Here is a 27,025-nt window from a genome sequence, read left to right on the forward strand (position 1 = left end):
GCAGAAAGATGGCAGGAGCATATCCAACAGTTGTATCAAGGTAACGATGTAGATAATTTCGTTTTGGAACATGAAGAGGCTGTTGATGCTGATGAAATGGGAGACCCAATTTTGAGGTCAGAGTTTGACAGAGCTGTGAGTGACCTCAACAGGAACAAGGCACCTGGAATTGATGACATTCCCTCTGAATTACTGACTGCCTTAGGAGAAACCAGCATGGCAAGGTTATTTCATTTAGTCTGCAAGATGTATGAGACAGGAGAAGTCCCATCCGATTTTCGGAAGAATGCTGTTATACCTATTCCCAAGAAAGCCAGTGCTGACAGGTGTGAAAACTACCGCACCATTAGTTTAGTATCTCATGCCTGCAAAATTTTAACACGTATTATTTACAGAAGAATGGAAAAACAAGTTGAAGCTGAGTTGGGAGAAGATCAATTTGGCTTCAGAAGAAATGTAGGAACACGTGAAGCAATACTGACTTTACGTCTGATCTTAGAGGATCGAATCAAGAAGGACAAGCCCACGTACATGGCATTTGTAGATCTAGAAAAGGCATTCGATAATGTTGATTGGACCAAGCTATTTATGATTCTGAAGATGATAGGGATCAGATACCGAGAACGAAGAATTATCTACAACCTGTATAAAAATCAGTCTGCAGTGATAAGAATCGAGGGCTTTGAAAAAGAAGCAGCAATCCAGAAAGGAGTGAGGCAAGGCTGCAGTTTGTCCCCTCTCCTTTTCAATGTTTACATAGAACAGGCAGTAAAGGAAATCAAAGAGAAATTTGGAAAGGGAATCACAGTCCAAGGAGAGGAAATCAAAACCTTGAGATTTGCCGATGATATTGTTATTTTATCTGAGACTGCAGAAGATCTCGAGAAGTTGCTGAATGGTATGGATGAAGTCTTGGGTAAGGAGTACAAGATGAAAATAAATAAGTCCAAAACAAAAGTAATGAAGTGCAGTCGAACGAAGGCAGGTGATGTAGGAAATATTAGATTAGGAAACGAAGTCTTAAAGGAAGTAGATGAATATTGTTACTTGGGTAGTAAAATAAGTAACGATGGCAGAAGTAAGGAGGACATAAAATGCAGACTAGCACTAGCAAGGAAGAGCTTTCTTAAGAAAAGAAATTTGCTCACTTCAAACATTGATAAAGGAATTAGAAAGATGTTTTTGAAGACTTTCGTGTGGAGCGTGGCATTGTATGGAAGTGAAACATGGACGATAACTAGCTCAGAAAGAAAGAGAACAGAAGCTTTTGAAATGTGGTGTTACAGAAGAATGCTGAAGGTGAGATGGATAAATCAAATCACGAATGAAGAGATACTGAATCGAATTGGTGAGAGGAGATCGATTTGGCTAAATTTGACGAGAAGAAGAGATAGAATGATAGGACACATCTTAAGATACCCAGGGCTTGTTCAGTTGGTTTTTGAAGGAAGTGTAGGTGGTAAGAACGGTAGGGGTAGACCAAGGTATGAATATGACAGGCAGATTAGAGCAGATGTAGGATGCAATAGTTACGTAGATATGAAAAGATTAGCACATGATAGGGTGGCATGGAGAGCTGCATCAAACCAGTCTATGGACTGATGACTCAAACAACAACAACACAATTCGTACAAAGGATTTTTAATTTCGTTGACATCATTAAGATTTTGATTTTTATTATAGGTCTGGTCCAAAAAGATGTGTAGATTTTCCAGTTCGTTCATTTATTTCCCTTTACCTATGCTTCTAATGATGGTAAGATCTTTCTCTATGGATGTAAAGTGAAGGCCCCCGTTTCTCTCATATGTTGGCTCATCGCTGAGTACTTGTTGTGTTTTTGAGCGTTATAATGTTCCAAATATCTCGTGTGAAAGCTCCGTCCAGTTTGACCTATATAAGAAAAATCACATTGTGTACATGTTAGTTCATATACGCCAGACCTCGAATAATGATTGCTATTGTAATTGACCTTGTTGTGGTTTAAAAATATTTCTTGATTGGTGTTAACTGTTCTGCAGACTATATTAATATTGTGCTTCTTTTAAAGTATTTGCGATCTGATGGACAGCTGGGTCATTATATATAAATGTGGCGAAACTATTTTTTTAGGTTTGTCCGGGATGAGATTAGTGGACAATTTAATTTTGATTTTATTAATTAAATGGTTAACCATATCAATTTTAAACCCGTTGAGTTGAGCAAGATTCCTTATGTATTTCAGTTCAATTTTTAAATTGTTGCGAGAAAGAGGAATTTTAAAAGCTCTATAAATTAAATTATAGGAAAAGGCTTGTTTTTGGGACTTGTGGTGTAGGGATGAATTCATAATAGTTAAGAGAGAATGTGTAGAGGACGAGGTCAAGAATTCCTTAAACTTTTTGGATTTAACAGTTACACGCGGACATAATACCTTCAATTTTCGAATATACAGCAAACCTACACACTCAGCATCGTGCTATAGAAGCTGTCCCTTGGTCACTAATACTATTGTTTTGTGCCAGCTTCTGTACATGTGAGGCACTATAGGTCGGATCCACTGATCGTTTTAAATTCATATCCGTCCATCCATCCATTCTTCGTCCTCACGCTTTGAATTCTGGTCAGTAGAGGATTTTGAACTTTTAAGTTGTCATTTCATTTAGTCTCATTTCATACCATTAGGGGCCGATGACATCAATGTTAGGCCCCTTTAAACAACAAACATCAAACAATCAATCAATCAATCAATCAATCAATCAATCAATCAATCAATCAAGAACACTTTAGTAAGCAAAGCTGTGGAACTATGTGGTAGCACATACCAGAGTCAATGTAAAGAGAACTTCATGGTGGAACAACTGATTAAAGGAGGCAATACAGAAGAGAAATGCAGCCAGGAGAGACAGGGATACAGCAAAACTCGGAAGTAACTCAGTAACTGAAGACACAATAAAGAATCTTGAACACGAGTACAGAGAAGAAAATTACAAGTCAAAAGAATTGTTTGTGAGGAACAGGAAAGATGCTGGATGAATCTGCACGGAAATTGGAGGAAAACTGAAGGTAATATGAAGATGCTATAGGGCATTGTGAAAAGTTGGAGATATGACAGGGAAAATGTTACAGCTATAGAGACTGCTGATGTGCAAGACATCAGATCTGGTGAGTAGTCAGGAATAACTGGAGAAAATGAACTTACCTGGAATGAGGTAGAAAGAGAACTACACAATATGAAGAGTGGTAAATCAGCTGGGATGGATGAAATAACAGCTGATATGATCAAAGCAGCAGGACCATCCAGCATCCAATGGATGTGCCGAATTCTGAGTGTAGTACAGCATGAGAATTAGATGCCTGAAGATTGGTCCAAGGCAGTGATCATTCCAATATTTAAGAAAAGAAGCTGTCGAAAGTGTAGGTATTACACTTTCTTCCCATGGTTTAAAGATTATGGCAAAAATTATCAAAGCTAGACTCTGAACCTTATTAGGACATGTCTTAAGAAAGAACATGGGTTTAGATCTCACAGGAACATTGTAAACCCAATCTTTACATCGCTGATGTTCATGGAGAAGTACTGGCAAAAAGGAAAAGACCTACTTGTGATCGCCTTGGATTTGAAAAAGGCTTATAACAGCATTCCAAAAGATATCCTCTGGAGAAGCCTAGAAAAACTAGCCTACCAGAATGCCTTATTGGCATCATCAAAATGTTATACAAAAGTGCTACAGTTGCATCAGAATTGGTGATGGCCATTCAGAATGGTTTGAGACAAGTTGGGGAGTACAACAGGGGAGCATTATTTCACCTCTGCTGTTTGTGGCAGTCATGGATGCTCTAATGAAGAACTTGAAGAAAGAACTAAATGGAGAGTTAAATGCCTCTGTGTTTGCTGATGATGTTGCTATGTGGGGGGGAGATAGAAGAGGAGGTGCAAGACCGGCTCCACAAATGGGTAGCCAAGTTCAATGGTTTTAAGATGAAAGTGAGGAAAACTAAAACCATTGCCATGAAAATAAGTACAGATAGTACTGGTTGCCAAATACAACTCGATGGACAATACAACAGTACAAGAATTCAAGTACCTTGGGAACATGGTCTCAAACAAGGGTGGGGAAGGGCAAGAAGTACTTAACTGAGTAGCCAATGGATCAAAATACTATAACCTCATAAGTCTCCTGATCTGGGACAAGAAGATACCCCTACAAACCAAGATATCCTTGTAGAAGTCATATCTTATTCCCATACGTTTTAGCCTAGAAAACTGCAATTATTTATTTATTCATTCATTCATTTATTTATTTATTAATTTATTTATTTAATAGCTGGTTCACAACGGGGTAGTAAGCCCCAATTACAGTAAACCTAAATTTTAAAGTACTTATTAAATTACATTGACACAAATGTCAGATCTCAATAACTAAAAGTGCAATTCTTAATTACTAAATTATGAATTAAATTACATTGATACAAGTCTTAGATTTTAATAACTAAAAATAAACTTAATAACTAAATTATTCTTACACCGATACTAGTCTTAGATCTTAATAAATAAACATAAACTTCTTAATAATTATATTATTCAGTACCTATAACTTTTTGACAGCTTTCAATGTGATTTTAATGCTTAGCGCCATGGCAGTGTAGCTGAAAAACGTGTTATGAATTTGGATATTGACATGTCGCAGTCCAAGTTATTGTCTATGCTAACAGCTTCATTATAGTTGTTACATAACCTATAGAGTGGTGAATGGTTGTGGGCTGTTGTCAGAGCTCTTTCAGTCCTAAACGTGCTGCGTTCTCTTGAATGCAGCGAGGTACGCAAAAATTCAATAGAGACAGTAAATGCATATTATCTATTTTACTGTTTAATAATTTATGCAGGTACTTGGCATCATTATTTTTCTCTGATTTTCAAGACTGATCATTCTGACACTGGTTAGTACATTTTTGTATGGCAACATAAATGGGTACAAGCCATGTGTTTGGTGATGAAGGAGTCTTACAAAACGTTTTTGCATTCTTTCGATTAACTTCATATATTTATCGAACCTTGGATTCCATACAACACTAGCATATTCCAATTTTGTTCGTACAAAGGCATTATAGAGTGCTATGAATGAATTCGTCTTCCTGAACAGTTTAGTACTCTGTACGCGGACTAGAAACCTTAATAATCTGTAGGCCTGTGAAATGAAATTTCTTGGGAATGCCATGCCAAAAACATGACAAGATCATATGAGAAATGAGGATGTCCGATCATCTTTGGGAGTGGAGCACCCTCTGGAAGAAAGATTAAGGTCTGCAAGACTTAAATGGTTCAGACATGTAAAGAGAACAGTCAGCAGATGAAGACCTGTTGGACAACCAAAGAAACGATGGCTGGACCAACTGAAGATGGATGTAGAGAGCAGAGGAGGAGACTGGAGAGTGATCAGAGAGAGAGAGAGAGAGACCTACATGGACAGACAACACTGGCGACAGGGCATTCAACACCGCCCTACCGGCAAGCTGGAAGTATTACATGATGATGATGATGATGAATATTATTATTATTATTATTATTATTATTATTATTATTGATGAATTCATAAAATAATTTGGTAAATGTTATGATAAAACTGCTGGGCAATTCTAAGTGATGCACGGGACATTCATATGCATTCAAGTTGCAGTAACTTTAGTTGTAATTAGTATTAGGGTAATTACTTCTAGCCATCTTTAATCCTTTACTACTCAGTTGTTATCTATTACGTACCAAGAAGAAAGATCCAGCTTGCAATAATATGTACAAAAATATAGATAAAGTCCTTGTTACCTAAGGTACTCAGATATATTACTTTTAGGTGTATTGACTCTTTCATCCACTTTTCTACTGAATGCTAAAATGCCATGGAAATTATTTTTATGGTATGATCTCGTACAAAAAATTTATTTGTTATTACAGTATCTCTGGTCATCTAAAATAATAATTAGACTTTTAATATGGCTTTTTCTTCTGTGAAGCACAAGGACTTTTTGTTGTTGTTGTTTCAAGTATATTCTAGTCATACATGGCTGAATTCCTCGAAGAACTCAGCAGTAAATTTAATGAGACAATTTACGTGGAAATATTTTGAGACATTGCATGGGAAGGGTACAGCTGATGAATTAAGTGGACAAGTTACATTCCTTGTACGAACTCAGGTTACGTGTAAATCAACATCAGCACCAACTGTCTAGAATTCAGAAGATCTTGTCAATGTTATTTATCTGCTTTTCCAGTGAATTCTAAAATGCCATGGAAATTACTTTTATGCATGATTTTGTACATTAAACTGACTTGTCATTACAGTCACAATCCGGCTCCATAGCTGAATGGTTAGCATGCTGGCCTTTGGTCACAGGGGTCCCGGGTTAGATTCCCGGCAGGTTTGGGAATTTTAACCATAACTGGTTAATTCCGCTGGCACGGGGACTGGGTGTATGTGTCGTCTTCATCATCATTTCATCCTTATCACGACAAGCAGGCCACCTACGAGCGTCAAATCTAAAGAGCTGTATCTGACGAGCCGAACTTTTCCTCGGACACTCCCAACACTAAAAGCCATACACCATTCCATTTCATACAGTCACTACCTCTAACCAAAGTTCTGCTAGTAGATGAAGCAGATATGCAGAGAGAAAGAGAGAGAGAGGTGGTGATTATTGATCTAAGAGGAAGTACAACTAAGCAACCATCCTCTCCTTAACCTATTCAAATTGGTATCACTAGATAGAGAGTGGTGGTGGCTGTAATTGTTTTTAAAGAGAAAGTACAACTGGGAAACCATCCTCTCTTTAACACTATTCAGAAGGATAATCGAAGAGGTCAGACACTTCAGAGAATGAAAGTATCGGCAAAAGAAACGGAAGGGCCATTATGGGTGTAAAAATGAAAGACTCCCTAGGCCTCGCAAATCTAATACTGTCGTGGTTGAAAAGAAGAAGAGTTGATCAAGGAGGTTGGATAAGAAAAATGAAAACGAGGAGCCTGACATAAATCCAAGAGAGAGTTGTTGGAAAAATGTATGATCAATTCCATGAATCTATTCAAGGAATAAGGCCATCCCCAGCTAAACGATTCTTTATTCACAAGAAGAGCATGTCCCCTGAAGTACAAAATTAACTTAAACGAAGGAAGCTATAACATACGTAGGTGACAGGAGCATGGTAGTGTATAATGACAAGAGAAGTGGGAAGAGTAAATGATGAATTCCATGAGTCAGTAATGGTACACGCAGGGGAAACAAATTTCTAAGAGTGGCCTATAAAAACTGTCAAGTTACTGTATTCATATAATCAAATCCACTGATAAAACCTCCGATCCTAGTAAATTCAGAAGGACAGTACAGGTTCAGAACATTACATTTTTGACATGTAGGCCTATGCACAGCAAAAACAAAGTACCCTGGTGCTGTGTAGAAGAAACAGTTCTGCATTTGAATTAACTTAAAATGAATTACACAATCTCTATATATAGCATAAGAGTTTTGTCTGTACATTGCTCAGAATTTAAAAAGAATGGTACTTCCAAATCAGTCAAGTCCAAGCTATGCAAGAAACTCAATTTTTAATTTTCTATCACGTCTGTCTGTATGTGTATCACGAGAAAATGGCTGAACAGAATTTAATGAAAATCAGTACGGTACAGAAGGCCGGGGTATGAAAAAACTATAATCTAGGCTATAAATAATTTTATTCACAATGGATTAAATGGTAGTTTACGGGAAGACCTAAATTTCATTCTCAAGTATCTATGTTATTAATGGTCCTATCAATAAACACTACATAACAAAAATTATAGATAATACCATTTCCGATCATTTTTGTCATGTATAGTTTTACCATACCGGCTATAACAGAGATATTCATGAATTTAGACTTTAGACATCCACACCGAGTATTGCTAACAAAGGTACTCATGTTCACAAAAAACAGAACACTTTGAAAAGACTAGAGATAAGAAATTCATATTCACAGGATATGTTTATTAGTATGTTCTGCAGAAACAACTAGCATTTCAGTCACCTAGGTTCAGCATGTGTCCTATTGCTCAGTAGGCACTAGGTCCTCCATGGGCACTGATAACTTGTTCCATGCATGACGGCATCAACGCATATAAGGCGCAAATGGCGTCCTGGGGTATAGCCATCCATACTGCATTCACTAGGTCCCACAGTTCATCTTTGGTGGTTGGCACTGGGTTACAACGCCGACCTGTCGTTTCACCATACACAACACATTTTCGAATGGCGACAAGTCCGGTGATCGGGCAGGCCAGGACAACAGTCTGACATCCTGTGACAGAAAGAAGGCACATGTTCCGTGCAGCAACATGTGGTCGCGCATTGTCCTGCTGAAATATGGCATCTGGGGTATCGTGCAGAAAGGGTATGGCTACGGGTCGCAGGATGTCATTCACGTAGGTCAAACTGGTCGCAGTGTCCTCGCCACGCACCAACTGTGATTTGTGGTTGTACCCAATAGCACCCTACACCATAAGGCCTCGAGGTGGCACTGTATGTCTTGTGCGAATGCAGTCAATGTGATGCCTCTCCCCCTATGTGCGGCGAATCAAAATGCGGCCATCATTTTCAAACAAACAGAACCTGGATTCATCCTTAAACACCATCTGATGCCATTACTGTCCCCAGTGACGTCGTTCCATACACCATTGCAGTCTAGCATGTTCATGCACATTAATCAAAGGTAGGCAGAGAAGTGGATGACGCGCCAGTAACCCGGACCGTAATAAACGATGACGGACTGTCACTCCTGATAGTGTACGACGTGTTACACTTTCCCACTGTTACGCCAGAGCGAGAACGCAGATCTGTCCTGCAATGTCATTCGGATAAGGTGTCGATCTTTTCGGGGGGTTGTCTGGATGGTACGACCAGACCCATCTCGTTGTGTTCTACGGCCTTCTGTGAACCATTCTGTACATACCCGCTGCACTGCCGACACACTAGGTCCCACACAAGCAGCAATTTCCCAGATGGATGCATCACCTCTCATGCCAATAATGCGCCCTCTTTCAAACTCACTCATTTGACGGTACAATTCTCGCATACATCTGCAAGGCATCCTGCACGTCTGCTTAAGTCACACTGAACCATTACCTTCAGTTTGTAACAACAACGAGAGCCACAGAAAAATTTTACCGATCGGTAGCGGTGCGCCGAAATATCGATGTGGACCTTGATCCTGAGGGCCGACATGGTTCAAATGCTAATCATTTCTTCAGAATATACCAATGCAGATGTCCTGTGAATATGAACTTCCTATCTCTAGTCTTTCAAGGTGTTCTGGTTTTTATCAACATGAGTGTATATTGCTCCGCGATTTATTTATTTATTTTATAATTTGCTTTATGTTGCATCGACACAGACAGGTCTTATGGTGACAATGGGTTAGGAAGCGGTTGTGGCCTTAATGTGAGAAAATGGGAAAACATGGAAAACCATCTTCAGCGCTACTGGCAGTGGGGTTCGAACTCACAATCCTCCAAATACAAGCTCACAACTACATGATGCTAACCGCCCAGCGAACTCACTCTGTGTCTCCATGAAAAACCAGAGGTTTCATTACTACATGATCAGGTCATTAATCGTCACCTAAAACTACAAGCATGGATTTTTTTTTTTTTTTTTTTTTTTTTTTTTTTTTTTTTTTTTTTTTTTTTTTTTTTTAAATGTAAGCTAATGAGGAAACCACTTCTAAGATGGCTGAGAGTGAGATTTCAACTCCTTTTCTTCTCAACTGAATTACCTCAAACTGACTGTATGACATTACAGCTCTTCAAAAAGTCATAAATTCACAGCAGAGCAGATTTAAACTTGGGCCAACCAGTTGGGAACATATAGTACTATGACCCAGGTCAAAGAGAAGTTTCATTATTAACATGTGGAGAAGAATAGTAACTCACATGATTGGAGGATGCAACAAGAAAATTATACCAGAAGTTCAAATCACCATACCCATCACCTTCTTCTCTATTATCTACTATTGTCTAGCAACTGTACTAAACATGACAGCTAACTAAGGCTTAATTTGATTCTAGTGAATGAGTGATTGGATTTCACAGCTAAGATAGTTAACATCTATGGAAGATATTTTGTCATTGTCGTGGTTGTTTTAGCCTTGATGAAAACTTCTCCGATAAGTTTCTATTTTTAAAAATGATAATTATATAACCAGTGGACAATTCACCCAAACATAAAGGTCCACTGAGACATTTGGCCCACACTATATTGTCCTGGCTTTATCGTCCATACTGTAATTTGGTCCACACTGAATAGTCCACAGTTTTGTAAGGTCCATTAATATAAAATGGACACAGTATATAAAATGAAATAAATAAGAAAATACCCTAAGTTTATTAAAAATGATCAGTACATGGATTATGATTATTTTTACTGTCTTTTCTACTTCCTGGTCTTCCAGACCAGCAGGATTCATTTTAAAGCGATATGCGATTCCCCTTAGGTACACACCAATATGAGCATTTTCCTTGTATTAATTGTATCTGTTTACCATGCTGATATATATTTTATTTTCTCAGTATCATCTTGAAGTTGGGTGTCGTATTTGTGTAAGGGCCTGGGTGATGAGTTGCTCACTGCTTTGTTGTTCTTGTTTTAAAACCTCTATAAATTTCCAAGCAGAAGGATGATGAAACATCAATTTTTGGTATTTACGGTGCCATCTTCTAATGCATTGCTTATTCTATATTCACCAGTCCAAACAGAATAAACATTCCAAATATGAGCTGGGAATCTTGGAGTTGCAGGTTGTCTTCTGCCTCTGCCACATCTAACATGCATGTACATACACTCTCTCAATATTGTCAAAAAATTCATCTAAATATTCTGTGGCACCCTCAGCAATGTAATCAAATGCTTCATTTACCTTTTTCAACGGAACAAATGGGAGGCCAAACAGCATTGGTGCACATTTCACCTGTAATGTACTAACTTGTTAAGCCTAGTGAATATTTTTTTTCTTTTGCTAATGTTTAACATTGTACTAACACCGCATAAACCATCTTCAGGTCTGCCAACAGTAAAATTCAAACCCACCATCCCCCGAATGCAAGCTCATAGCTACATGACCATAACCACACGGCCAGCTTGCTCACTAGTGAAGACATTTTATACCACAGTGGTGAGAGAAATAGTAAAGACAACTCTTCATCTGTGCATTTGGAAAGAATTGCCTCATAGTGTTCCTGTATGCTATCTCAAAATTTTGCATACATAATGTTGTGTTTATTTCAAAATTTCTCTCTCGTGGGAATGAAATGACTGCCTGATATATTAGGCTGCAAGTATCTTCTCTCCTTTTTTGTAGAATGAAAATTCTGGTGGCATTCGGAAACCATTTACTATTCCGCGTAAACTAAATAACTGTGTGAACTGGGTTATCACTAGGTTAGTTAAAATGTATGTGTGTGTGTACACACACACACACGCATCACAAAATTAATCTGAAGCGGGTCTACAGTGACGAACTGTGCATGTGTAGAGAAAGGTAAGATCCCAAACACCTGTTGGTTTGCAGTAAGTTGAGTGAACCGTCTGATATCCAGGACTTGTTCAAAGCGAATGACCGTGCCATTCAGGCTGATGAATATTGGACTCAAAAAGTGTAATACCTTGTGTTGTATTGTACTGTAGTGTTTATGGACTATGATGTCTGGCTCCATGGCTAAATGGTTAGAGTGCTGGCCTTTGGTCACAGGGTTCGATTCCCAGCAAGGTCTGGAATTTTAACCATAATTTTTTAATTTTACTGGCATGGGGGCTGGGTGTACGAGTCATCTTCATCATCATTTCATCCTCATCACGACGCGCAGGTCGCCTAGGGCGTCAAATCAGAAGTCCTGCATCTGGCGAGCCGAACTTGTCCTTGGACGCTCCCGGCACTAAAAGCCATACGCCATTTCATTTCATTTTTTGGACTCTGATATATATGCCAACAATGAAATATTTCCATTATCATATAATTACAATAATAATAAAAATAACAAACCCCATAGTGCTACAGCCCTCATGGGCCTTAGCCTACCAAGCAACTTCTGCTGAGCTTTAAGGCCTACACATTACAGGTAATGTGTGGTCAGCGTGACAAATCCTCTTGGCCATTATTCTTAAAAAGTTATTTGCTTTATGTCCCACTAACTATTTTTATGGTTTTCAGAGGCCATTATTCTTGGCTTTCTAGATAGGGGCATGTATCTCACCATCAGATAGCGCCTCAATTGTTGTTCTCACACCAGCTCTCAGATCCAGGAAAAAATCCCAGAACCCGGCCAAGAATTGAACCCATGGAGAACCTGGTAAGAGGCTCGCTATCTCTATTTATTTATTTATTTATTTATTTAACATCCAATCTAACTTCTAACAGTCCTTACAGTCACTAGGTTGCCATAATTATGTCATGTTTAAGCTGTATTAGTATTCTCTATTCCATTATTACTGCAAGTAACAGGCCTTGTAGTGAGCAAGTCAACATTGTCAAGTTGAAAAATGTTTCATAAAACTGTGATTAGGTTGTATTTATATTCCTTGCTCCATAATTACTATCAAAAACAGGTTGCAACACATTAAAAATAAATAAGTGTTCTGTTCATGGTTCACAGGAAGTGAATGATATATTTTCAAGACACTATCTGATATGCCTCCTGGGAAGCAGGTAGGTAGTAAGGAAACTATCCTTGATACTTCCACAGCTTTTAGTTCTATAGATGTCAAGGTTACAAAAAAATCTAGTATTTAAGAACAGGTACTTTTTATTTTACCCGCTTTTGTGTGGTTTTTTTTTTTTTACAATTTGCTTAATAATGTTATTGGCTTTACGTCCCACAAACTACTTTTACGGTTTTTGGAGACGCCGCGGTGCCGAAATTTAGTCCCGCACGAGTTCTTTTACATGCCAGTAAATATACAGACATGAGACTGACGTATCTGAGCACCTTCAAATACCATCAGACTGAGCCAGGATCAAACCTGCCAAGTTGGAGTCAAAAGGCCAGTGCCTCAACCGCCTGAACCACTCAGCCGTGGCCTTAAGGTACACCCCCAGTAATTGTCTAGTGTGAAAAATGGGAAACCACGAAAAACCATCTTCAGGGCTGCCGATAGCTGCATGACCCAAACCGCATAGCCACTTGCTTGGTCTTTTTTGTATTTACTTGGTGAGTTAACATATATGAAAAAATAAAATTAATGGAGTTACACTGATTATATGAAGTCAAATTACCATAAAAACACAGTATTTTCCACAAGTGAAAAAAAAAAAACCACCCACAAGAGTTCAATGTCTGTTAATATATGCAAGATTTTGAAAATGAAATCACCTTTCTGCATGCTGAAGTAAGCTTTCACATGCCTATAGCTTTGATTCCATATAAAATTGTAATATTCTGTAGCTTATGTTCATAAACTTGAAAGTTACACAAAAGTTTCAGGCTAGCTTTCCCTCCGAAAGTCAAAGACTTAAAAAAAAAAATTAAATACCAACAAATTCATAATTCACCAATGAAAGTACCGGTACCAAGTAAGTCCAAAGTATAAGGTACTATCATTAATTAAACGAACATGCACAATTAGAACTCTTTCTTAAATATGAGTAAGGTATAATCAACACATACGTTATCCTGTTTTGTCACCATGTATCAGAAAATGAATTATGACTTCCTAACAATAATAGTCACAACGGAAAAATTCTAGAATAAAGAATCTCATTCAATGGTAACTTGTTAATCCATACATAACAAGACAAAGAAGATATAGACTACATTACATCCCATTATCCTCATTAATTAGCCTATAACTCAGTTTATTCCTTAATATTGGTACATAATATACTGTATTATTGAAAAATAGCTTTATATGTTTCTAAAATTAGCAGTAATCAAAGAGCATGTTTTATTTTTGAAAACAATCGGTAACAAGTCTATTAAAATTGGCAATGCAAAATATACCATATTTTTGAATTATAAATTTCCATTCAAAGTCTAGAATATGGACATCCAAGGTGTCTTTAAAGATAAATCTGGGGCACATGAACTTCTGGTTAGAAACAAAAATGTCTACGTCACTCTACATACAAATTTATTTGCCAAGTCTAGTAAGACCTAAATGAGGAACCCTCTAAGAGTAATGTTCATGAATGTACAAAGAAAAACATGAAAGATCATAATGGAGAGCAATTTTATTGCAAAAGACAAGCTTTGTTAATGTCCCAAAATCTCAAATACACTAGGCATTGGAAGATCACCGATATAGTACTCAACTGATGTGTACCGTATAAAGGTACTGCAGGCCTACATTAAAGAATATTATCGTTGCCGGGACAAAACCTCCTATGTGAAATATTTTAGCTTAGAACTTTGGCCGGTAAGGTTCTGTCATTTAAGGTGCAATATTGTGTGACTATTGTCAAGGCATTCTCGGTCTTCATAATGTATGTGCTGCGGGTTAGTATATCTTCAAAAATATTATCACATAGGAGGTTTTGCTCTGGCAACGACGATATGTTGGTAATGTTTCAGTCTTGATGCTGAAGGTCAGAGTTTTAAGCTTTCCCAACACGAAATGATTACAGCAAAATTCATCATGACACGAGGTGACAAAACTATCAATCTAAAACTTCCATTAACCTACAATTTTCATATTAATAGAGGAATAATAATATATAAACTGAAATAAATAAATAATAAGAGGCTAAATAATTAATAAGAGACTAATCTGTAATTGGTAAAGCAAGTAAGGAAATACAAGCTTCCACTGAACTCTTTTAGGAGAATTCCTAAAATATCTGGAAACTGTTAAAAAATTATAGCTTGTGATAAATCATAACAAAATGAACAAAAAATCCTGGGGAATGTTTATACAGATACAGCAATCTTTAGCCTTAATTGCTTGAGCATGTGAACAAGATAAGGAACATAGTCAATGCTTTATAAAAGAAGTGACAGCTTATACATAATACTCCTTTGTTAATGACAACAATGCCATGACTTGATGTATTAATAATGCAAGTGAATTTCTAAAATTAGAACGAATAACCACAACACAAAGACATTATCATCATGTTCACGATAACTACCTTCAGAAGAGAAAGTTCAATATTCACCTTAACAACAATAAGTACAACCTGTTCTACCTAGACCATGACAATATTAAACTACAATGTGCAATATCCTCCAAATGAGTACAGTTTTGCAACCGATATTCTCTTGGTACTAGCTGTCACCGTATCACTATACCTGAAGGTTTAAAGGGCTTAAAACTTCCAGGCCAGTAACTCAAATTCATATAACTTCATGTGCAAAAATATGGGAGAATCTCCAGGAAAAATATTTCATATTAAATAATTCAGAAGTAAAGGGTGCTCCCAACTGAACTGGTGGGCTGATATGCAACACTTGAACGGATGGAATTTTCTGATGAACTAGATCTTTCAATACATTACCACTGACTGGAAGTTGCTTTCCTACAAAAGACACTGTCAAAATCTTTTGTGACTCCCCTGAATTACAACTCTTTTATTGAAAAATAATGTTAGTAAATTCCATTTAATGCAGACAACAATCTCAGTAGGTATCTGACTTTGTGATAACCTACATTACATTAAAAGTTAAATAAAATTGTGAACAATACAGCAGCTGTCATGAATCACAGCAATTTGGAAATACATTTCACATGGTCAATGAAGAGAAATAAAGTGCAGGAAGACGATGTTCAAGGAAACGAACAGCTGCTCCTCAAGTTATTCGAATGGGTAAAAAACAAAACTAAACTACAGAACATGAAAAGGAAAATATTTTAAGATCTTGCATAAGAAGGGTTCGGTTTTATTACAAGGGCTCAGCGTGACAAAGTATCTACTCTCTGAAACCTACGAATTCCTTCAGAAATAACTGGGCGTACTGTGCGAACACTTAGTGACAGCAGCAACATTTATGTCATGTTCAGTCAAAACTTACACGTCCATCCAATCCCACCGGCGGGAAGTAACCATACTCATTTCTCCCGGCCATCAACCTATTCGAAACTTCTTCAAATGGCATTTATTATTCAATAATTTCTACAGGTTTCCCTATCCCATTCGCAAAGGGAAGGGGAATAGGCCTACTCTGCAAACAGGATATTGCCTACTGATGAACACCATTTCTTACAACGTTCATCAAGTCAAAGTCTTGTATCTACACTACTTCTTCATTCAAACTACATCGTTGTCTCTAATATATAATTTAAAACACAAAAATATAATCATATGAATTTATTAACGTCTTTATGAAAAATTATTGTTCAAACTGTTAACAAAGAAGTTGGTTAAATTTTGATGTTCTGACGTCATCTCCTAAACTAAACTCCCGGGCATGGTCAGTCGTCAGTCCAATCAAGATAAACGTCAGAAAGCCTTGTGATTACTCAGTATTCTGTGGTGATTACTTGTCAAGGTGTACCACAGTGAGCTGGTAGTTCGGGATAATATGTTTCGTATGCACTGATTCTCGGAGTTGCTAAGAAAGAAAACTGTGTCCTGCTGAACATTTTGCCAGTAGAAGTCAAAATATCGTGTGATCGATTCCCGTTCTCTATCTCAGGATTCTTTTCCTCTGTCGTCATCATATTTTCGTATAGTTTGAATCTCTATTGTAGAAGATGAGGAAAGTTATATTTTCGTAGGCCGATTATTATTATTATTATTATTATTATTACCGGTATTAATTTATCATCCGATCATCTGCTAATAGTTTGCTCAACACTGGATTGTCCGAAAAGGTCGTAAATCGAATGTCAAGTCCTTTGCATAAGAGCGTAGCGTACGGTACGTCATTGTTGACGTACTATAGAACGTATGAGTATTCAAACCCAGAATCAAGAGCAGGAGGACTATAGTACTCAACTAACTGATCCCCAAAGTGGTCACTAATTAATTGAAATATTCGAGAAGTGTTTTCTAAAGTTGCAATTCGTTCAGCTTCTTATTATGGGTCGCTTAGGACCACGCGGAATCAACACTTTCTAGCCTTCCTGTTGGCCCAGTATTCCTTCATGCGCATTGATGGGATCTGTTTTCGTGATCCTACTGCCTTCGGATCTTTTTCTGTAAGCTTGTACCAATTCGGTCTAGTACCGGTATCCTAGTCTTGTTCTTTATGAATGTATTTTGTGCGATAGTCTGTTCGGGTCCATTCTTGCTAAGTGTCCCATGAATGGAATTATTCGCGTCGTGTCTGTAAAGTGACGTATGCTGGGATCAAGGCGTCGGATACTAGGTACTCCTTTTCGATGGTTGGTTTAGTGAACGACAAGCCTTCAGCGTTTTGAGCTGCAGCCCTGCTGTGTTGTCAATGCTGCTTCACGAGTTACTGCCCTGGCCTCTGCTACTGCCAATGCTCAACCCCTGATGAGTGAATGGTAGCTTAAAGTTTAGCAAATGAAAGTCCGGCTTTGTGGCTAAATGGATAGAATGCTAGCCTTTAGTCCGATGGCCGCGTCTCAGTTTTCAGAATCAACCCCCTCATACTGTTAATTCACCTGCCTTGGGGACTGGGTGTTCATGACGTCTTCGCCATTCATTTTATCCTCATTAGGTCCCACCAAGCCTATACAGATGACATGTCCCATTATTATTATTATTATTATTATATGAAAATGATGAATTTTAAAGCGGTCGTACCCATCCTTCACTGGTTACCTTCCTCGGGAGATCAGTGGTGGTGTCCGACCCATGATCACGGGTTCAATTCCAACCAAGAAAAGAGAACACTAAATCTGAAAGATTGCATTTCATTTTAGCAGATCTTCCAATAAAAAGAAAACTATATTGCTCCTATAATAGCAGCCCTGCAGTGTAGTGGTGGGGACGGAGCGGAGCAGTTGTTGTGACGTCATCACCCGGTAGTACAGAGTGAATGTAATGTGGCGGCACGTTTAAATACGTTATTGGAATGGCAACGTAAATTCAATGCCCTATTCTCACAACATAACCATTTTGCTGAATACAACAAAGTTGCTTTCTGCTGGAGAAGCCGACCTGCTCATTTCATCCTTGAGATGCCTCTTGATATAATCCTACAAATTTGATACGCCACCACCCGTCGCGTAAATGCGGCCGCAAAATTTGCATTTTGCTTATTTTTATCGCCAGTAATTTCAAAGAACTGCCATGTATCAGACGGTTTTCGTGGCTTTTGTGGTACAAATTTCTGTAACAATTTACGCAATTCCTTAAATTTTCTAAAACATGAATACCATCTCAAAATCGGATTAAATATCAAACTAATGCCACAATTATTATCTACTATGTTTTGCATTATTTACAAAACACAACAGGGGGAGGAAATATAGACGCAAATTAAGAAACACAGACTGAATACAGGCATAATACTCTTACAAGGGGTGGCCACGACGTTCGGATCACGGATTATCTTCAAACTTTGTACACATTTAGTAGTCCAATTAGGACAAGATAACGTGCAAATAGTAAGGTGTACTACTAAGGCGTTCTCGAGAACATCTCAAGAGAAGTTTTCGCGTCGAATATGTACCGGTGCGTTGCGAATATGAGCGCGAAACGGTGGTGGTCGAGTGGTTAGCATTCAAGCTCCGTAGTCGCTGGCTCGCTGGATCGAGTCCCGCTTGTCGTTTTGTTTTTCAACACTGGTCAACTTCTTTCTTATACACTGACTGACAGAGCAAATCCAACACCAAGAAGGAGTGGTTCGAAAGGGATAAAAGTTGGGGAAAAAACAGAGACGGCACGGACGAATAATTGATGTTTATTTCAAACCGATATGCAGGTTACACAATGCGCACGGCATCGACTCAGTAGGATGTAGGACCACCGCGAGCGGCGATGCACGCAGAAACACGTCGAGGTACAGTGTCAATAAGAGTGCGGATGGTGTCCTGAGGGATGGTTCTCCATTCTCTGTCAACCATTTGCCACAGTTGGTCGTCCGTACGAGGCTAGGGCAGAGTTTGCAAACGGCGTCCAATGAGATCCCACACATGTTCGATTGGTGAGAGATCCGGAGAGTACGCTGGGCACAGAAGCATCTGTACACCTCGTAGAGCCTGTTGGGAGATGCGAGCAGTGTGTGGGCGGGCATTATCCTGCTGAAACAGAGCATTGGGCAGCCCCTGAAGGTACGGGAGTGCCACCGGCCGCAGCACATGCTGCACGTAGCGGTGGGCATTTAACGTGCCTTGAATACGCACTAGAGGTGACGTGGAATCATACGCAATAGCGCCACAAACCATGATGCCGCGTTGTCTGGCGGTAGGGCGCTCCACAGTTATTGCCGGATTTGACCTTTCTCCACGCCGACGCCACACTCGTCTGCGGTGACTATCACTGATAGAACAGAAGTGTGACTCATCGGAGAACACGACGTTCCGCCATTCCCTCATCCAAGTCGCTCTAGCCCGGCACCATGCCAGGCGTGCACGTCTATGCTGTGGAGTCAATGGTAGTCTTCTGAGCGGTCGCCGGGAGTGCAGGCCTCCTTCAACCAATCGACGGGAAATTGTTCTGGTCGATATTGGAACAGCCAGGGTGTCTTGCACATGCTGAAGAATGGCGGTTGACGTGGCGTGCGGGACTGCCACCGCTTGGCGGCGGATGCGCCGATCCTCGCGTGCTGACGTCACTCGGGCTGCGCCTGGACCCCTCGCACGTGCCACATTTCCCTGCGCCAACCATCTTCGCCACAGGCGCTGCACCGTGGACACATCCCTATGGGTATCGGCTGCGATTTGACGAAGCGACCAACCTGCCCTTCTCAGCCCGATCACCATACCCCTCGTAAAGTCGTCTGTCTGCTGGAAATGCCTCCGTTGACGGCGGCCTGGCATTCTTAGCTATACACGTGTCCTGTGGCACACGACAACACGTTCTACAATGACTGTCGGCTGAGAAATCACGGTACGAGGTGGGCCATTCGCCAACGCCGTGTCCCATTTATCGTTCGCTACGTGCGCAGCACAGCGGCGCATTTCACATCATGAGCATACCTCAGTGACGTCAGTCTACCCTGCAATTGGCATAAAGTTCTGACCACTCCTTCTTGGCGTTGCATTTGCTCTGTCAGTCAGTGTACATTACAATTCAAAGCTAATATACTGAAAAGTATATTTGCATGAACTTTTATTGGATTTCCAATATTATTTGGCTCTTTACCAATGTTTATCATTACAAAAAATATCTTTCTTTCTTTCTTAATCTGTTTACCCTCCAGGATCGGTTTTTCTCTCGGACTCAGAGAGAAATCCCACCTCTACCGCCTCAAGGGCGGTGTCCTGGAGCGCGAGTGTTTGGATCGGGTATACAACTGGGTAGGATGACCAGTACCTCGCCCAGGCGACCTCACCTGCTATGCTGAACAGGAGCCTTGTGGAGAGATGGGAAGATTGGAAGGGATAGCAAGGAAAAGGGAAGGAAGTGGCCGTGGCCTTACATTAGGTAGGGGCCTACATCCCGGCATTTACCAGGAGGAGAAAGAAATGGGGATCTAAGGAAAACCACTTTGAGGATGGAATCGAACCCTCATCTACTCAGTTGACCTCCCGAGACTGAGTGGACCCCGTTCCTGCCCTTATACCACTTTTAAAATTTCGTGGCAGAGCCGGGAATCAAACCCGGGCATCTGGGGGTGGCAGCCAATCACACTAACCACTCCACGACAGAGGTGGACTACAAAAAAAAAATATCATTTATAATTATCAGCAAGTAAACGGCCCAGTGCATAAAGTATTCCTGAAAATGTATGCCTGCCGTGATTTGTAAAATCCCTCATACCTAACAGTGAATTCGAGTAAGGTACCCGGAACTGCTTTGCACCTGGACGCTCTGACCTGCAATATACACTGACTGACAGAGCAAATGCAACACCAAGAAGGAGTGGTCAGAACTTTATGCCAATTGCAGGGTAGACTGACGTCACTGAGGTATGCTCATGATGTGAAATGCGCCGCTGTGCTGCGCACGTAGCGAACGATAAATGGGACACGGCGTTGGCGAATGGCCCACTTCGTACCGTGATTTCTCAGCCGACAGTCATTGTAGAACGTGTTGTCGTGTGCCACAAGACACGTGTATAGCTAAGAATGCCAGGCCGCCGTCAACGGAGGCATTTCCAGCAGACAGACGACTTTACGAGGGGTATGGTGATCGGGCTGAGAAGGGCAGGTTGGTCGCTTCGTCACATCGCAGCCGATACCCATAGGGATGTGTCCACGGTGCAGCGCCTGTGGCGAAGATGTTTGGCGCAGGGACATGTGGCACGTGCTAGGGGTCCAGGCGCAGCCCGAGTGACGTCAACACGCGAGGATCGGCGCATCCGCCGCCAAGCGGTGGCAGCCCCGCACGCCATGTCAACCGCCATTCTTCAGCATGTGCAAGACACCCTGGCTGTTCCAATATCGACCAGAACAATTTCCCGTCGATTGGTTGAAGGAGGCCTGCACTCCCGGCGACCGCTCAGAAGACTACCATTGACTCCACAGCATAGACGTGCACGCCTGGCATGGTGCCGGGCTAGAGCGACTTGGATGAGGGAATGGCGGAACGTCGTGTTCTCCGATGAGTCACGCTTCTGTTCTGTCAGTGATAGTCACCGCAGACGAGTGTGGCGTCGGCGTGGAGAAAGGTCAAATCCGGCAGTAACTGTGGAGCGCCCTACCGCTAGACAACGCGGCATCATGGTTTGGGGCGCTATTGCGTATGATTCCACGTCACCTCTAGTGCGTATTCAAGGCACGTTAAATGCCCACCGCTACGTGCAGCATGTGCTGCGGTCGGTGGCACTCCCGTACCTTCAGGGGCTGCCCAATGCTCTGTTTCAGCAGGATAATGCCCGCCCCACACACTGCTCGCATCTCCCAACAGGCTCTACGAGGTGTCCAGATGCTTCCGTGGCCAGCGTACTCTCCGGATCTCTCACCAATCGAGCACGTGTGGGATCTCATTGGACGCCGTTTGCAAACTCTGCCCCAGCCTCGTACGGACGACCAACTGTGGCAAATGGTTGACAGAGAATGGAGAACCATCCCTCAGGACACCATCCGCACTCTTATTGACTCTGTACCTCGACGTGTTTCTGCGTGCATCGCCGCTCGCGGTGGTCCTACATCCTACTGAGTCGATGCCGTGCGCATTGTGTAACCTGCATATCGGTTTGAAATAAACATCAATTATTCTTCCGTGCCGACTCTGTTTTTTCCCCAACTTTCATCCCTTTCGAACCACTCCTCCTTGGTGTTGCATTTGCTCTGTCAGTCAGTGTATATGAAAGAGTATGACCAGTGTTGAAAAACAAAAAGTGAAAAGCGCGACTCCATCCAGTGATCCAGCGATTACGGAGTTTCAACGCTAACCACTCGACCGTCGCCACCTCGTGCCCGTGACCGCAACGCACAGGTACACATTCGACGCGAAAATTCTCTTGCGATTTTCTTGAAAACGCCTTAATAGTACGCCTTACTATTTGCACATTATCTTATCCTAATAAACTACTAAAAGTGTACAAAATTTGAAGAAGATCCGTGATCTCAACGTCGTGGTCTCCCCTTGTTAAACATGTGTCGTACGCCACACTGTGCTCTGGTCCTCCGCGAGTACTTGCAGTTGCAAGCGGAGGGGATCGGTGGTGCGCTCTACCGCTACAACCGGATTACTCATCGGTATTACTCGCTCCGTCCGCACCTCTATTGCAGTGTCTTCCTGCAAAGATGTAGAAGTAAACTGGAGTGAAATACCAGCATTCTGTTATCTATATAATTAAGTCAGAAGTATGAGGTGAGGAGTCCAGCCCCGCGGTGTAGATGGCAACGCGTCCGCCTGTCACCCGGCGGCCCCTGGTTCGAATCCCGGCTGGGTCAGGGCTTTTTATTGTAAATGATTAATGCCTGGAGCTTGGGTGTTTGTGTCGTCCGTAACGTTCCTTTCCTCACATTCAACACTCTACACTTCCTCCATACCAATTACACGCAGGTTCATATCACATGGTGCAATTAGCTATAGGTCGATGCTCCGAACAAATAGATTTCTTTTTTTTTTAATGAGGTGAGGAAGTATATACGATGAGTAACGCATAGTTGATAGTTAGCAGTGGCGCTCTGACGGACCGAAGCCTAGCACACCTATCACCTCCCGGTCACCGCTCCTAACCGATATACTGCAGCAAGCCGCGCGTGGCGAGTCGAGGGGAGAGGGGCGAGAGTCTGGGCTGCAGTATCAGTCTCCGATGCCTTGCTCTCAGAAATACATGCGACGTTTTTTCTCACTCCTTTCAATGTGTCAGATGCTTACATTATAATGTGCTCGACTTCTATCATTCTCAACTGAGGTTTGGGCTTCACTGATAGCCTTGGTAAGCCCTCAGTATACGCCACTGTGTCTGTGATGTTGGGAATTTTTTAAATATATTTCTGTGTTAGGCTTTGGATAATGTACACCGTCTTTGGTTCTTGGCCCGAAGATTTTTCTCATTATTTTGTGTTCTTTCACTTCTATTTGGTGTTTCAGGGCTTTCGTGCATTGGAAGCGGACACTTGGGAAGAGCTGCGATGACGAATTCGTACGAACACGCACGAAAACGGCCGAACGATCCAAACCGCTGCGAGACTGCGTCCATTGGAACCGGCGTTGTTCGTCAGTGAACGCACGAACACCTGCGAACTATCCAGATTGGTTTGGATTTTCGGCCGATGAGTTGCGTTTTATCATCAATGCTGAAAAGCTGATACTTCCGGTACAAGATGGGAGGTATTTGTGGGACCAGCGAGAGCACCCCCCGGAATTCTAAAAAGGTTGATGTTCAACTGTTTAATGCCATGCCAGATTATTTCATAAACTGAACTTACTGACAGTCATCTAGCATCTGTTATAACCGGGAATTTCTGTAAACAGTTTATTGTTGCTGACGTTATATTGGATTTTATAGGTATTCAAGAAAATTGTTAATGTGCCCCCCCCCCCATGGAAAAGATCCTGCGGGCGCTAATGTATATCTGAAGAATCTTTACAACACAAGTTCAAAGTGTAATTTTCATTAAAATACTTCATTTTCCCGTCCGATCACTTCATAACTACATCGGATTATTGCCTCCAGTATTCAAATTACAGGAAATAAATATGAAGATTCTCATCTCAGATAAAGGTTATCATTCTGTGATTTGACAGCAAAACTCCATATATACTCCCGAGTGCTGTGGCCGCTCGATCCAAGCTTGATCGCACTGATGAGAGAGAATCGTTTCCGCTATTTATTGCCTCTCGCTGTTACAAAACATATTCTGGGATAAGAGAATATTTCCTTTGTCTGGTTGGAAATTAGGAAATGAATGTTAAAATTGGAAAAAATAAGTAGAAGGGGAGAAATTCCCCAGCTTCCCATTTCAAAATGAACATTGCTTACCTCGAAGTTACAGCTAGACGTTTTTCAGGTGAAATTTACTGAACTTCTTTTTCTACCGGTAATATTGATCTTTTTGTAATATGTATCGAATTGTTTCCGTGCAATGCGAACATAACCAAAGTACTGTCTTTTGTCCTTTTCTACATCAGCCCATATACGCGAAAATTCACCAAACATTTGCCTTTTGGATAACATAATTTACCCACTCCCGTCTCCTTTTCTGAGCTCTTCTCGCTAGCAGAGGTGTATCGAATGCATAGAGATTACACAAATCTTCAGGAGACGCCATCATCTCACAAATACACCTACTACAGAATATAACTCGGCCGAATACGCAGGCAAAGGACGTTAGCGTACGCACGATTTCGGACGAACAGACTTCAAACAGATTCGTCCGAGCTCGCAGTTCACAGGTTTCCACTTCCAGTGGACGAGAAGCTTTTTGTGTTGGAGATTGAGTGTCTCTGAAGCATAGAATGCTTCAGGTTTGATTACAGTTGTATAATGTCGGATTTTGCAGTTCCAGAAGAGACTCTTTTTGTTGTACCGTATATATTTTTTTGTTAACTGATTTTTGTTAAGGTCATGGACACATGATTCACCCACTTGCCATTCGCATTAGTCAGTCGGGCAGTCTCACTCAGTCAATGTGTCTGTTTCTATCCATAAAGCAGGTGTCATATTACAGAACTGAATTCCCACCGAAATTCTTCCAAACGTACACGGATAACCACAACACTCAAAGGAAACCGAGAAGCGGGAAGGGAGAAATCACATCTGTTAAAACAAAAACAAAAAGCCGTTGGTGAGCGAATAACTCTGCCAGCACGGATCATGGAGATTCACTAAACGTGACGACAAATGCCACCGTCAGAAGTGTTGGAACCCATCACTTCGTTTAAAAAGCGACGATATTTCGTTTTACTGGAAGATGCCACCATGTCCCATACGATGCCATCCAATTCCGGAGATGTGTGAATCGACCTTAAAGGATTCTAACAAGGTTACTTGCGGATAAAAAATGACAACCTCGCCTCAACTACTACTCTCCAGTGGCAGCCCGGTGTCTGTTAGCGGCTTATATGATTTACTACGTCTACTGTCGTTGGAGTTGCCAAATCGTCTACTACACTCGACACGAAGAAAGGATTAAGACTTAAGAGTGTGAAAAACACGGTTTGGCAACCTCTCCACACCAAACAAGGATCACTTAGAACTCGATAACTCAGCAGGGTGCAGAGTGTGATTGACTCCTCGCTTCCAGGAACTTAAGCCGTCATGTTTTGTCCCAAGTATATTCCAGGTGTTTAATGTTAAGTCAGTGATAGTAAGGATTCTTTTCTACTATTACTAACACTACAAAATGTTTTCAATGCGTACCCTGAAGGGGTACGGCGAACCTCTTAGGAGGTGACGTCTTCTCTCAGGCCAAGGAGCTTTGGGGTGGTGAAGGTGATGTTTGGGGAAGGTGACGGGGTTGACGGCCGTGACCTATACTAGGAACTCTCCCGGCATTCGCTTTAGTGGAGGAGAAACCATTCTCAGGACAGCCGACTGTAGGGACCTCTCCATCTCCCAAACGTAGTGCTGCATGGCCATGGTAAAGCCGTGACTACCGGCATGCCGAAGTCTACTCTGCTTGGTTGCTCGATCAGTCGGAATGCAGACCTATAGAGCCACTGTCCAGACGTGACCACCGTTACAGCAGAAACTGACTCTGCATCCGCCGACAAAGGATCCTCAGGTTACACCAGTTGTCAGTAGTGCGTATTGTGAGTAGCTTAGACAGCAGAGCAAGGCGGCATGCCATCGTAGCGCAGTGGTTGAGCAATATCCAGATCCCTCAACGGTTCGATTCCATTCCATTGGAGCCTTGTAATAAATATTTCTTCAATCATGTTCATAAAAAGCAGAACACCTTGAAATACTAGAGATAGGAAGTTCAAATTCACAGGATATGTTCATTAGTATGTTCTGCAGAAACGATTAGCACTTCAGTCACCTAGGTTCAGCATGTGTCATATTGCCTGGTAGTCACTGGGTCCTCCATGGGCACTGATAACTTGTTCCATGCGTGATGGCATCGATGCGTATAAGGTGCGAATGTCGTCCTGGGGTATAACCATCTATGCTGCATTCACCTGGTTCCACAGTTCACCTTTGGTGGTTGACATTGGGTCACAGCGCCGACCCATCTTTTCACCATATCCAAAACCAACACATTTTTGCTTGGCGACAAGTCCGGTGATCGGGCGGGCCAGGGCAACAATCTGACATCCTGTGGCAACAAGAAGGCACGAGTTCGTGCAGCAACATTTGGTCATGCATTGTTCTGCTGAAATATGGCATCTGGGGTGTCGTGCAGAAAGGGTATGGTTACGGTCAAACTGGTCGCAGTGTCCTCGACACGAAACCAACTGTGATTTGTGGTTGTACCCAATAGCACTCCATACCATAAGGCCTTGAGTTGGCGCTGTATGTCTTGTGCGAATGCAGTCATTGTGATGCCTCTTCCTCTGTCTGCGGCGAACCAAAATGCGGCCATCATTTTCAAACAAACAGAACATGTATTCGTCCGAAAACACT

General features: G+C 41.3%; 1 protein-coding gene across 3 annotated transcripts in view; it reads right to left on the reverse strand.

Annotated features, from left to right (window-relative positions):
* Positions 1-27,025, reverse strand: part of Nedd4 (E3 ubiquitin-protein ligase Nedd4) — a 592,743-nt gene that overhangs the window by 379,486 nt on the left and 186,232 nt on the right. Inside the window, exon 1 of one of the 3 annotated variants that reach the window (XM_067159516.2) lies at positions 15,995-16,134. The exons of the other annotated variants lie outside the window; for them this stretch is intronic. Within the exon in view, the coding sequence (XP_067015617.2) occupies positions 15,995-16,078 (84 nt within the window). The 5' untranslated portion in view covers positions 16,079-16,134. Of the gene's footprint in view, positions 1-15,994; positions 16,135-27,025 lie in introns of those variants that run through there. 3 annotated transcript variants of the gene reach the window in all.

The sequence above is a fragment of the Anabrus simplex genome, chromosome 1 (assembly GCF_040414725.1).
Source record: "Anabrus simplex isolate iqAnaSimp1 chromosome 1, ASM4041472v1, whole genome shotgun sequence".
Taxonomy (NCBI): Eukaryota; Metazoa; Arthropoda; class Insecta; order Orthoptera; family Tettigoniidae; genus Anabrus; species Anabrus simplex.